Raw genomic sequence first — 13,370 nt, forward strand, 5'->3', positions numbered from 1 at the left:
TGTTGACATACAGTCATGGTAATTTTTTACTGTTACTGTTTGCTGTTGTCTGTGACTGTGTGAGGTATGGGTGCGAGTAAGTGGTTGTCAACACCCGCCAACCTCAAACTGCATAAGCGTCATAAGCAATAGCCTATCCTGTTTGTTTGGCAGTGTCTCCCCCTAGTGGTGGTCTTTGTATTTATGAAACGAAAGGACTGCTGATAATATAAATCAAGTGTAGCCAATACCGGTGAGATTAAGTGGCTCAGCTACACTGAACCTGACGTTACTCTTCCCACAAATTTTACTTATTACTTTCCGAACTCATAAGAAATACACTGATGTGACAGCTAACTGCCCTGGTCTTAAATCATGTGGCCCAGAAACTGCACTGTAATCAGAGACTACCAGAATAAATTAAGTGCCTGTAAAGGAAAGTACCACCATAGCCAAAGTGTTTATTATAACATGATTTTTACATACTTCACATTTTAGGGTACAGAGTGACCACCTACTCTAAAACATTCAAAGCAAGCCTTAAAAGGCACAGAGTGGCTAAGCAGATGGGGGGCACAAACATGTTCATCCACTTGTCCAGAAAATGAGCTGAGGAAAACTTGTTCCTACACAAACATACAAACATCAGGTGCAGCAGTTCTCCAGTTCAATCATTAACAAAACCCACAGCTGTGAGGCACCATTTACTTTAGTCAATTATAGCTTTTTAAACATCACAATAAAAAGAAAAAGATCTCTATCCTACGGTTGAATCTTTTAAATGCTTTAAGTGAGGAATGCACTACTTGATTTAGATGTTTATTTATAACCTTTCATCATTATAACTGTATTGTCCATGTTTTTGATCTGGTCAAGGCTGAACATGCACTTCAATTGGTTAATGATGGAGATCTGAATGCAGTGTGTTCGACTGTACCTTGCACAATTTAAATCAGCGTCAGTTTACGACTATTGACAGTCAAGTAAGATTTAAAAAATTCAAAGGTGTTTCTCACAGTGATGTTTCTAGATATGCAGACTATGCATGTACAATACAGTATGTATACGGAAATGAAAAAAAAACCCATGTATTTGCTTAAAGATAGAAGAAATATGTAAGTGTTAATTATTTCTTGGAAACACATTTGCTTCCTCATTGAGAGACCTGAAGTAATGTGTTTGTTCAACAGACACCTGGCATTATTTTATTTTGAAAGTGCACCCTTGAAGCAGTTATGGGGCTTCACATTGTCAATAAACACAGTCCCCGTACCTTTTCCTGTTTTTACCAGGAGAGTTTCAGGTATTGGATCAGAGTTGCGTTGTCAGGCCCTGGCTCACACCTGTAGGCTTTGATGACGAAGATGACTTGTTCTTCTTGGTCAGGTTACTGCGGACTTCCTGCCCAGCCAGGAAGTAAAGGATGGGGTCCAAACAGCTGTTGGCACTGGCCAAAGGTCGGGTGACCTTGTAGGCAATACTGGAGGCCTCCAGCAAACTACAGCTGATCTGATGAACATATAAAAGTGTGACATGTTGAGCTTTTAAACCTATTACAGCACATTTATCATAAAAGAAAGTGTTTGTCCTCACCTGTGCTGGATTGACCTGCCTCAGGTATCTGAAAGAGTAGTAAAGACTCCTGGTGAGGTGGAAAGGGAGGAAGCAGAGCATGAACGTCGCTAGCACGATGATAATCATCTTCACTGACTTCTGCTTCTGCCGCTGGGCTCCCAAACCTCTACTCTCCCCTCCAGCTTCCCCTTCAGACCCCCAGCTAGGCTCTAGAAGCTTCCGCACCATGAGACCATAGCACACCATCACCACCATGAAGGGCACGGCAAACATGAGCACTGACACAACTGAGCTGTATACTAGGAAGTCATCAAAGAGCTCTGCGCTGGTGGTGTCGTAGCAGATACGCTCATTGGCCACATCCCTGGCAAAGGAGATAATAGATTACAGTAGTTTAGGATTATTAAATGCAACTGCGTCTTTGTTTGACACTAAACCACAGAAGAGGATAGAAGCAATGAAAGAAAGGAGAAAAAAGCAAAAGTATTAGCTAGCAGGTTGATTGTTCACTCAAGTGTGCCATTAAGGCACCCTAAGATAAGGTACTTGGCAAAATTTATGAGCCACAAAAATCAATAGTCCAGTTTAACAGTTTAACAATGAACGGGGATATTAAGTAACTAAGGGGGAGATAAAGGAGAAAGAAAGAAAGAAAAAAAGAAAACAAAATGAAATCACCTAGTTCTTGAGAAGTAGAGAACAGGTGCCTGGCAGAATAAAACGCAGGCCCACACTGCCACAGACACCAGCCTGGCCCGACGAGCGCTGACCCAGTAGAGGGAACGGACTGGATAACATATCCCAACAAACCGATGCAGACTGATACAGCACAGAAACAGTATGGAACCTACCAGAGTGAGATTACTGATTAACTATCATTATAAACTGTATGAAATTGTATTTGTTGTATAATTTAATTCAGTTAAGTTAGGATTTTCTATATATGTATAGTACATATTCATCATATTTTGTATCGTTTCATAAGATATTGTGTTGTGTAGTGCCATCTTATATCTCATTGTGTTGAGATTCTTGTACAGATTTATGTATTGTATTTTATTGTTTTGTATTTCATACTGCATTGTACAGTACTGTAAAATTAATAGCCTAGCATGTATAGCATGTCATGTTGAATCGTATTGTATCGTAGCGTATCATAGTGTAACGTATCGTATCATATCATATCGTATTTTTACTGTATTATATGGGTCTGTACCAGGCCAGCACTGTACCGTATAAGTTGGCATAAAACAGGAAGCGTATAAGCTTGCAGAGTGGTTCACTGAAGGGCCAGTCGTTCTCATCAGCATAGTAATAGATGAGGAAGGGCAGAGTAAAGATGTAGAGCGTGTCGCACATCGTCAAGTTGAACATGTAGATAGTTGATGGTTTCCAGCGCTTTGTGCGGAACACAATCACGTACAATGCTGTGGCGTTCAATGCCAGGCCCATCACAAAGACCAAGGCATAGCTGACAGGAAGGAGAATATATTTAAAATCTTCATTAAATCGACAGTAGAAGGCACTGACGTTGGTTTGGGTAGTGTTGTTGTCAAAGGTGGCCATTTTGATTGAGGGAACACCTGAGGAAAGGATAAACACAAAGTTAAACACAAAGTCTTCTTAATTCGCATTAAATAAGTAACAACTAAGAAGAAGTTACTACCCATTCAGAAATAGTGTGGAGACAAAGGATATGGGAATGATGGCAAGAAGTCATCAGCGTAGATTACAGTTGAGGATGCCCCAAGTCACTTTCGCCTCAGAAGCACAGTCCAGTATAAGTGGTGCTGTGCTCAAGCATAATTGACTAGCCCATTGTGGTTTTTGCAATCAAATTTACACAATCCGGCTTATAGCTTGAGTCATCACATTTTAACTGCATTGTGCATTTCACAGAAAGCAAATCATTTTAATGCTGTCTTCCTTTAATCGCCTTTTTCTCTCAGAGTGGGCGGTTGACTGAATGAGAGAAGAATTGCAAGAGATACTTAAATGGTGCCACCCATATTAAATCATAACAAGTATAATAGGCTATCCTAAACCCCTTTCTTGGCTGAATATATGAATCAGAGTGTGAGTAAGCATACAAATAAAGCAAGAAGGTGGTTTTATGTCTCTGATCCAGAGACATACTACAAGTACTCTGTATTTCCTTAGCATGTTGTCCTGTTCCACCGCCTGGCTCAGCAGGTTTATCTGACAACACATCACAACATCTTAACACCACTGAAACACATACTTTCTGAGATTATATTTTTTTTCTCCTCCCCTAAAAGAGTCTTTTAACACATCTGAGCTGCAGAGTATTCAGACCATGATTCGTGCAGACTTGTGTGACATAAACTTTTTACAAAACCTTTAGTGCAGCTGTGTTCTCACGCAGAAAAACAGCACTCATTCTGGCACTTTGCATGTCAGTTTTTCAAAACCCCACAGCAGTGAGGAGAGGAATAACTTTTTAACTCAAACCAGACCCTGTTTTGAGACCCCATTCAGACCTGTCTTTCTGTTTTACTCACTAGCATGCATGCTACATTGTATATACCTTAACCTAAGTCCATTTTTGAAATCATCTGTAAATCTGTTTTTACCTGCAAACTCAGGTTCAAACCAGCCATGTAATGTCACTCACATGACACCTACTCACATGCAAATGAAACAGTAAATTCCAGACTTACTTGTTTCTCAGTTTACAGATGAGTTAACTCACAGCGCTATTTTTTCTTCCCTCCCTGACATTTTCACATTATCAAAAACATGGCCTCTTGCTCGCTCTGTACCCTCCACTTTCTCCTTTTTTTTTCTCTCTTCAAAACAGCTGCAGATTGAACTTAACAGATAACAGACCTCAGACAAAGCAGCCCCTTTTGCAGTCCCCCAAATTCTTCTGACCTGCTGTGGGCATACCATTCCATACTGAGCACTACTTACTGTTCGGAAATGATGTAATTGATGTTATTTTCGTTAAAGAAATATTCACACTGTATCCCAGGAAACACACTGAAAAACCCTCTACAAAGACAAAACCCCTAATACTCACACTGTATGACTGATAGTGCCTTTTAAAGATTGTCCTGTGTTGACCATCCTGTGTAATGTATCCTCATTCTTACGAGTAGGTACAGTGAGTCTCTGAGTATAATGTTTATGGCTGAATGCGCAACTTAGATACCTGAGTGAGTGAAAAACCTCTGGAGGTGTGTGCCTGTTTGACAAGCTGTAGCCTGTATACTGTGCGTGAGCAGTTGAGCCTGAGGCTCAGATGTTAACTATATGTTAGACAAATGGACAAAACAAGGCTGTCAACACCATCAGCTGTTCAAATGTTTATTTTTTTCTGGTAAACTTAGAAAGACATTTTTCTACACTCTCAAAGTAGAAAAAAGAGATGCAGTTTTTAAATACCCCAGAGACAAATACAAGTAATCATTACTATGAGAAGCATAGGTCTATATAGTTATCAACAATTACTTTTTATTGATCTTTGTAATCTATCTTTTAATGGAGTGCTGGGATTAAAACTAAGAGACAAAATGCCTTGAGGTAAATCTAAAATATATATAAAATGTGTAAATTATTTATTTTGAAAAAACATTGTTTGTCTCCAGCAAAATACAGTGGGCATGACATGCATACTGTCTGAGACACAATACACCAAAACAAAAAACAACTTAAGAGTGTATGCCTTTAGTACTTTTAGTATAAGCACTTCGCTATGAAAAAAAAAGTCTTACCTCTGTATGGCCAAAGGAATACAGATGCACCTAAGCTAAATCATACAAGAAATCATAAACAAAAGGAATTCTGGCAGGATCCTAACAAAAACAACATGATCCAGCAATGACTGACCGCCATTTTCTTCTGTCCTGCTGGCAGGAAGATATGTGTGTGGGTGTTAAAAGATGTGTTGGTTTTCTCTGAATGTGAGTGTGTGTGCATGTGTTTGAATGTGTGTGTGTTATTCTTAAGTGTTATACTGAGAGGAAAGGTGAGAATGTGTACTTAATGTCTTACCTACCCCAGAAACTCTTTGTATTAATGATTACATGGCCCTTAACCTTAACCTTGGCTATAGCACGTAGGAGGCATGAAGTAAAATACTTGCCCTTCTGGCTACTTTTGTCTGCCCATCAAAAATTAATGCTTCCAGGGGGTCTTATATTATTTCCACTCATTTGTTTTTGTAAAACATTGCTACATGCCAACCATATAACAATCAGATGTTGTTTGGTATTAATGGCACCAGCAGTGTGAGCACTTGTATTCCCAGGAAACAGTAACATTATCTGCATTTTTCAACCATGAGTAAAAAGTATGTCCTGACCTTTAGAGGTTTGGACAATTGAAATTCACATATTACACTGGTCACTAGGAAGTGGACCTAATATAGTGGGATGGCAAGGAGTGGTTAGAAAAAATCTCTGATCCACAGCCTAAATTCCAAAACCTGGTTCATTTTAATCCATGAGCAACCACACCCAGCACAAACTCATACAAGTACAGTCTGCACACATGCATGCCTGCACTGTATCAAACCAGCTGCTGCTGGTGCCAAGTCATTACAAGGGTTTTAGACACCGTTCATTGTAATGTATTCCTTTAATTGTTCACTCGGCACCCACTTCCAATGAACCCGATGACCCCGTGTTACCCAGTCTACTCCCTGATATCTCTCAGATTTCTGAAAAGCACACAATGGTCTACTTAATAATAGCAGAATACATTATAAATGCGTAATTTAGAATAAAATCAGTGGTTATTTTATCTATCAAGCTTTATTTTGTAATGATGTCTGATATTACCATCATTTCAGCTGATGCTTAAAATAATAATTTTTAATGATTATATTTAAAAATTTTCTAGATTCCTTTTGTTGGTTTCTATTTCCCTATTTGTTTTTTTAAAATCAGTTTTTTCCCCCACCATACTCCATGATCGATTTTTCTTTGATCGACTGCGGTTTCTTGTTGCTATGCAGGTCTGCAGGACGCAGCCTCCTGTCAGTGTCAGGCTTTTCTCCTCCAACCTTGATGTATAGTGTTTAATAGCCCCATTTTTGTACTTGCCACCTTTCTTACCCCCGTATATGGTTTGAAACATCTTAGCGTAAGTGTTCATCGACGGTACTGTCGACGCCGGGCGAGAAAAGACAGAACAAAAAGGATGCGTCTCTGCTTCCGATGTTTGTGAGCACAGACTGGGTGCTATCTCACTCTCTGTCGCATGGGGGCGCCGTAGGGCTTAGTTACTGATGGGGATCCCCGTTAATACTCCCCTCCCCTTCATCCCTTCCCTGTGCTTTTTCTTCTCCGCCTGTCTGCTCCCCTGCTCCACAACACAGTACAGTACACGCTAGTGCTCTGGTAGTGGCAGCAACCAACACAAGTGTGTCCAGTCTCTCCTCGTAGCTTCAGTTTCTGCTCTGTGTAAACTAGCCATTTACCATCAATCATGGCCGCCGGAGTACAAATCTAACTCCCGTCTTTCCTCCCCGTCGTCTGGAGGGGAGGATTTTGTGTTTGAGGAAACAAAATATTAGTCCAACACTGATTTTGGATTTCCTCCTGGAATTACAATACATCTCACAAGGGAAATACCATTCATGTCAATACTCCAAAATGCAGCCGCCGCCGAGGAAGGTGAGTGATTTCCAGGGTCCGTTATGTTTAAGCTGGGCTGTACAGACAATGACAGATAACAGTGTAGTAACCTTAGATGTGTATATTGTGTTTTACTAACCACACACACACACACACACACACACACACACACACACAGAAAGCGTGTGATGGCGAAGGCTTTAGAAAATTAAAGGGGGAGAAAAGACATTTGTTAGCCAACATTAGCAGCGTTTGCTAGCTAGGTTAGTTAGTAACCTAGTGACATTAATATGCATCTGTCCAGCCGTCGTCAAACGTCAAATAACCCTAGCTAGAAAACGCTAGGTGGGCTAACAGGAGGCGTTTTATACAAAGCACCGATACACAATAGTAAGTAAATGTGATATTGTGGTTGTCTTTTTCTGACATCCTGTGGTAGACATAACTTTAAATGGGAAAAAATATGTACTACAGAATTTCCGCGTTAACTTAAGGCATTAACGTTGTAGCTAGAAACGTTTCAGTGAATACGGTCCACAATTTAACATCAATGTAGTAGAAACTGTGACGGCAGTCCCACTAGACAGCATAACAAAAGCTGTCGTTTCTCCACGTTGTGATGCTTCTTGTCTCATGAGAAGACCTTCAATCCGTCCGTGGTCACACATCAAAGGCTGAGCTGACAAAAGCATAACACACACACTCACACTCATACTGAGGCGACGTGCTAACAGAGCCATGTCTGATGCTAACTTATTGATTCTGTATGGGCAGAAAGAGAGAGAAACACAGTCCCCTATAGCTTATTGCCTAATGTATGTGAGTGTGTGTTGAAGTTGCTGGTCCAGTGGTTTCTATGAGTGTGTGTGTTGTCCTGAAATAGATGCATGAGAGCCAATTAGCCTGCTATGAACCTCTGCACAGTTTTCTCTTAATTACCACATATTCCCCCAGTGCCATTTATGCTCTGGGTTTCCACACACACAGACTGGCCTTGAACATGTCATATCATGTCTGTAAAACACATACACACTCAAACAGGTCCTTTAATCATGGAGGTTGTAGAGGCCTCTATGGTTGTGATCAAGTGCACCATTAAGGTTGTATTCATTTTGTAAGCTCTCACATGTCATCGCCCGTGTCTTTCTCATTCAGTTTGTGGTGAAAATACTTCCAAGAATAAAACAGAATTTGCAAAATACTGATGTGGTACCCCCTGCCAATGTAGCTGGCACACTCTGTACACTCAGCTTACAGCACCACAGCCAGAGTGTATCAGTATTTGGCTGTTGGATACTAATAATTTCTCTCCCAGTGCGACACATACAACCCCCTAAGTGTTTTGTCTGTGTCTCAGCACATCTGCTTACAGATTAAACTCATCTGACTCTCATATATTAGTTTTATGCAGCTTAAATTAAAGATGGGTGCTGAAGAGGAGGAAAAAAGGCAAAACATTGCCACACAAATGTTGTTTTGAGATATTATGATAGTATCTATTTGTCAGTTCTACTTCTTCTTCTGCATTAGCAGACACAGGAGAGAGGCAGCAACAGAACACTTGTATGGTAAAATTCAGCGCAAAAGCCTGGCAATAAATATCACCATTGAGTTTAGAATTTTACAGTTTTGTAGAGACTTTATTAGGGTAGAATTGCCTCTACTCTGGTAATTTCTGTGGCTCTGTTTTGTGGATCTGATGTATCGGTATTATTGTGTATTTCCTATCAAAGTTTATCAGAATACTCACAATATTAATCTTTTATCTAGCTAAATAGACACATTTGTTCCTTGTTATTCTTTTCTCGTAGATACACACATACAGGTGGGATGTGTACATCAAAACCATAAAATATGCATATCATTTGTTTGGGTTACATGATAGGCAGAATTATGGAACTGCCTGCTGCAACAGCTATCACTACGCCATCCGAACCCTGTTCCTTGAATGAACCATAATACACTGAATTTGTGACTTCTCCATCTCCAGTCTTTTTCACTGTCCCTTTCATCCTCTTCCTACCACTTAAAATCTTTCTTTCTCAGTCTCGCCATCTGCCTTTTCCTCTCCCTTCTCACTCTTACTCACCTGTCATATTCTTCCTCCCTCTCTCATACAAAACCACTCCTCCTCCCACTTTGTCCCCTTTCTCCCTGTCCCTGTCCCCCGCCCCCCACCCATCTTATGCTGTGGTTTCCTATGAGTGATAGAAGGTGAAATCAAGTGAAGTCATTTTGCCCTGGTAATGTAATGAACCACTCCCTCCTTATCTTCAAAGACACAGCACATGAAAGAAAGGCTCTCTGCATTGTGTGTGTGTGTGTGTGTGTGTGTGTGCGCGCAAGTGTACGCGCACCAGTTTTGTTCATGTTATGTTGTTGATTGTTTTGTCTGAACAGAACAGTCATGAATTTGCCCACTGTTACTCTGGTGAATAGCCGATGGAATCCACCCGACAATACACAATGACCTTCATCACAGTGACTCTGTGTGTGTTTGGCAGGAGGTGTGTGTGTGTGTGCGTGCATGTGCTTGTTTGTGTGCTTATCAAGGATGAGGTCTTTGTCTGTTTTTGCAAAGACAGTGTGAATGAGAGATATAGCCCCTGGTCTGACCACTCAAATTAATTTGTGCATGAGGGTAATGTGGTTTGCATCTTTTCAGTCACCTCTAACTGTAAAACGCCTCTCCAAAAGTCTGACAAAACCCTGATGCTTGTCATTAACGTTGATGGATCACTGATGGGAGTGTGTGTTCCTTTCAGGTGACTCTAGAGCTCAGCACACTCAAGATAGATGACAGTTGACTGGCAGATAGGTAGATTGATGGGGGTTAAACTGTTTGTGTGTGTGTCTGTGTATATGTGTATGTAAGCCACAGTGACCCAGGAGCTAAATTTTTGGATACTGCAAAGATACTGTAAAATCCCTCTCTAACTTTGTCTGTATCTCCATCAGCTCTTTTGTGCAAGGTTTTGATGTAATTAGAGAAACCAGGGGGAATAGGATTTTTTATCTACATCTTAGCAGTGCACATGATGAAAAGACATGATAATATTTTGCATTTTATTTCACATGAACTTCATTTTGGGATGGAAGTAGAATTGGGTGGTGCTGCAAGAAAGCAGTCTTGATATTTTTTTGAATCACAGCCCCATTATAGCCACAGAAGATTTATCACCAGCAATGTTGGTAATCTCTTCATTGTTTAAGTCATTTAATCAGGCAAAAATTTCTCAAATATCTTCTATTTCTGGCTTCTCAAATATGAGGATTTACTGCTTTCCTTTTATCACCTGGGGATCCAGAACCTTTGACAGTCCAAGGTCACCATTTCTTGACATTTCATAGACTAATGATAAAGAAAATAATTGTAAGTTACCATCCTGTTGGAAAATGTTGCTGCATTTGTCACATTGGTGTGTGACTTTTGGTGATTTCATGCATCATTTAATCTGACTAGGGGTGGTTGATGTGGCTACTGAAAAATAATCATTATTAATTGTTCTTTGAGCGCTTTGTGACCAGGAAAAGATAATACTTGGCTGTACTATGATAACCAAAACCACAGATGACATCCAGTTTCATATCTCATTATTGATATTTTATGAATATATTAATATAGAAAGACTGATGCTTTGTTGTTATGTTGGGTTTTCTGTGAGCCAGGAGATTAATAACATGTCTGCAGAGCAGAGGGATGAATAATTGACACATCCTTTACTTGACGTGTCTTTTTGTTTCCTCCAGGTCAAAGTGACACAGGAGCTGAAAAACACGCACACGGAGCAGATGACAAGACTGCACTTTAAGCACCAGACTGAATGTGATCTGCTGGAAGACATGAGGTACGAGCGAGTCTCTTTGCCACATGCTTGCGCTGACACAATCTTGATCTCCTCCACTGCAGAAGAACTGAGGAATGTGCTGACCGACCGCCAGATGATTTGAAATCTAGTCATCATTGCTGACATGCATGCACACATGGACACAACCATGCATAAAAAGAGAGGGGGGGGGGCAACTAATGAGTGAGGGAGGAGTGGCATGAGAGAGAGAGAAAAAAAGGAGGAGGGGTATTGTCATATTTCAGTTTTTTGCAAAGGACAAAGGGTCGGGAAAATGACGAAGGAATTTCCTGCTGCCCTCTTCCTGCTCTCCAACTCTTTCTTTACTTTCTGCTCTCTTTCTTCTTTTCCAAATTTCTCAGTATCTCTCTCTGTCATCTTTCCCTTCTCTCTCAGTTGCATTTTTCTGTCTCTTTTGCTCTGACTATCTTTTTTATCTGCCTCCATAGCTCTCTTTTTCATTTTGGCTCTGCTCTGTTTACTCATGACGTGTGTGAGTCTGGCAGTTTTCCCTTTTGGATATGGCATTGGGAGGAAACCCTGGTTCCTTCACACGCTCTCATTTTCTGTGTTGACTAAGCATTGATTATTTATGACAGCAAACTCTCTAATAATCTCTGCTTCCGTCCCTGTCTTGCCCCCTGATTCTCCTTTTCACGCGTTCTCTACCTCTTCTCTCTTGTTGAGACTTCTCTCTACTCTTTCTCCCCCTTTCACTCTTGGGGGAAGTTCCAGCTGTTTGAGGACAGATTGCCTTGTTGCTGCCGGGTTTTGGAGAGTGAACAAGGCCCTGGTCTCGCTTGTGGGACAGGGGGAGAGCCAGTTAAGCATATGCAACCACAATGTGTTAGTTCTTCCAGTCAGTGAGGGATGGAGCTACAAGCCACTGGGTAAAGATCTCCAAATTGACTTTGTCGTCCTCGTGGTTGAAAGATGCTGCCTGCGGTGCTTTCTCAGTACGTTCCCGTAGCCTTTAATGTTTTGTAATTATTTCTGATGACACATTCTCATGGTGGTAAAATCAGGAGCAGTGGGGTGGTGCAGTGATTAGGGAGACTGTCTTTAGATCGGCAGGCTTGGACTCAAGCACCTGCAGCAACAAGCATCTGCTTTGTTGATATGTCCTTGAGCAAAACACTGAGGCCCTACTAGTTTTTCCTTTAGCTGACGTGGCATTGATCTGACTTTGAAAGATTATAGTAAAAGATCAGATGGGTTAAGTTAAGGGATATCTGAAATTCACATCAGAAGCGAGATGGCCTTTCAGTGCACACAAACTCAGACCGGCATAACTGTTTTCAAATCCAGCTCTTTTCAGCAGCGCAGTATCTGAGGTGCTGAAAGAACAGCAGCCAGCTAAACTGTCAACTGTTTTCACCAACACCACTGAAATGACTGATCTCGAAAAAGAATTTTCAAGTAGGCTACATGAGAAACATGGTGCCAGAAAATTGCCATTGTTTTTATTTATTGATTCTTTTACTCTTTTTGCTCCTGCCCACAAAAGTTTTATATATTTAGACATAGTTAAATCAGAACGCTCGTAGTAAAACTATGAGCATCCAGCATCTAATGCATCCTTTATTGATGCATTAGATGTGCAACATGTTTCTCTCCAAATTGGTGTGCATCTGTTCCTTGAAAAGGATGAGTGATGACTGCCAAGAAAACTATTGGTGGGGCTCTGCTGGAATCTCTGTTGCTGTCTATCAAAACGTGATGCGAAACAATGAGATGATCAGTCGATTAGTGGACAGAAAACTAATTGTCAGCAATTTTGCAAAACACTCTCCAACTTCTGCAGTGTGAGGATTTGCTGCTTTTCTCTGTTTATACATCATTATGAGTAAAATATTTCTGGGTATTTTTTACCTGTTGGGACTCATCAAACTGATCAACTCATCAAAGTGAAGCTATTTTGAATAAATGTGTCCCCACCTAGCCTCACTGTAATGTTGGTAATGCAGCAGTGATTTCCAAAGAAAGAAGCAATGGTTGACCTGTCTCTTTCCTCAGTTAAAATGCTGAGTTGATAATTGCAGTAATGCCTGTAAACATATCTGATGCAATTGGACTGAAACCATGTTCATATAAACTTACATCCCATGGCTTGACTTTTGCTAACGTGCTAATATCATGACAACTAAATATCTTCTCCCAAAAAATCATCTTTAAGATAGCTGAAGCCTGCAGGACGAGAAAACTGTGGCAATATAATGAAACATACACAGCCGACAGACACACAGTTTCCTGCCTAAAGCCTACAGTAGATTTTAACTCTTAAATCCCAAAAGCTGCTCTGAGGTTATTTACCCTAATTAATCCACAGGCTGGCTTTAATCAAAGCACACACTCACACACATAT

The 13,370-nt window shown here is 40.6% G+C and overlaps 2 protein-coding genes across 4 annotated transcripts in view; one reads left to right on the forward strand and one right to left on the reverse strand.

The window, feature by feature from the left end:
* Nucleotides 1-423: 423 nt before the first annotated feature.
* Nucleotides 424-5,427, reverse strand: p2ry2.1 (purinergic receptor P2Y2, tandem duplicate 1). Of its 3 annotated transcripts, none has more exons than XM_018687911.2 (5): nucleotides 5,292-5,427; nucleotides 2,787-3,137; nucleotides 2,233-2,401; nucleotides 1,573-1,918; nucleotides 424-1,488 (listed from the first exon to the last, which is right to left on the reverse strand). In XM_018687911.2, exons 2-5 carry the CDS (start codon nucleotides 3,118-3,120, stop codon nucleotides 1,291-1,293), a joined length of 1,047 nt encoding a protein of 348 aa, XP_018543427.1. In that variant the 5' UTR covers nucleotides 3,121-3,137; nucleotides 5,292-5,427; the 3' UTR covers nucleotides 424-1,290. The 3 variants fall into 3 exon arrangements, with proteins under 3 accessions (XP_018543427.1, XP_018543428.1, XP_018543429.1); XM_018687912.2 differs by lacking the exon at nucleotides 5,292-5,427 and adding an exon at nucleotides 4,598-4,748; XM_018687913.2 differs by lacking the exon at nucleotides 5,292-5,427 and adding an exon at nucleotides 4,236-4,425.
* Nucleotides 5,428-6,823: 1,396 nt separating this feature from the next.
* LOC108890867 (F-BAR and double SH3 domains protein 2) overlaps nucleotides 6,824-13,370 on the forward strand; it is a 59,913-nt gene continuing 53,366 nt past the window's right edge. Inside the window, 2 exon segments of the mRNA XM_018687909.2 lie at nucleotides 6,824-7,196; nucleotides 10,908-11,005. Coding sequence (XP_018543425.1) covers nucleotides 7,176-7,196; nucleotides 10,908-11,005 — 119 coding nt within the window. The 5' untranslated portion in view covers nucleotides 6,824-7,175.

Source organism: Lates calcarifer, linkage group LG21, assembly GCF_001640805.2.
Source record: "Lates calcarifer isolate ASB-BC8 linkage group LG21, TLL_Latcal_v3, whole genome shotgun sequence".
In the NCBI taxonomy this organism is placed as follows: Eukaryota; Metazoa; Chordata; class Actinopteri; family Centropomidae; genus Lates; species Lates calcarifer.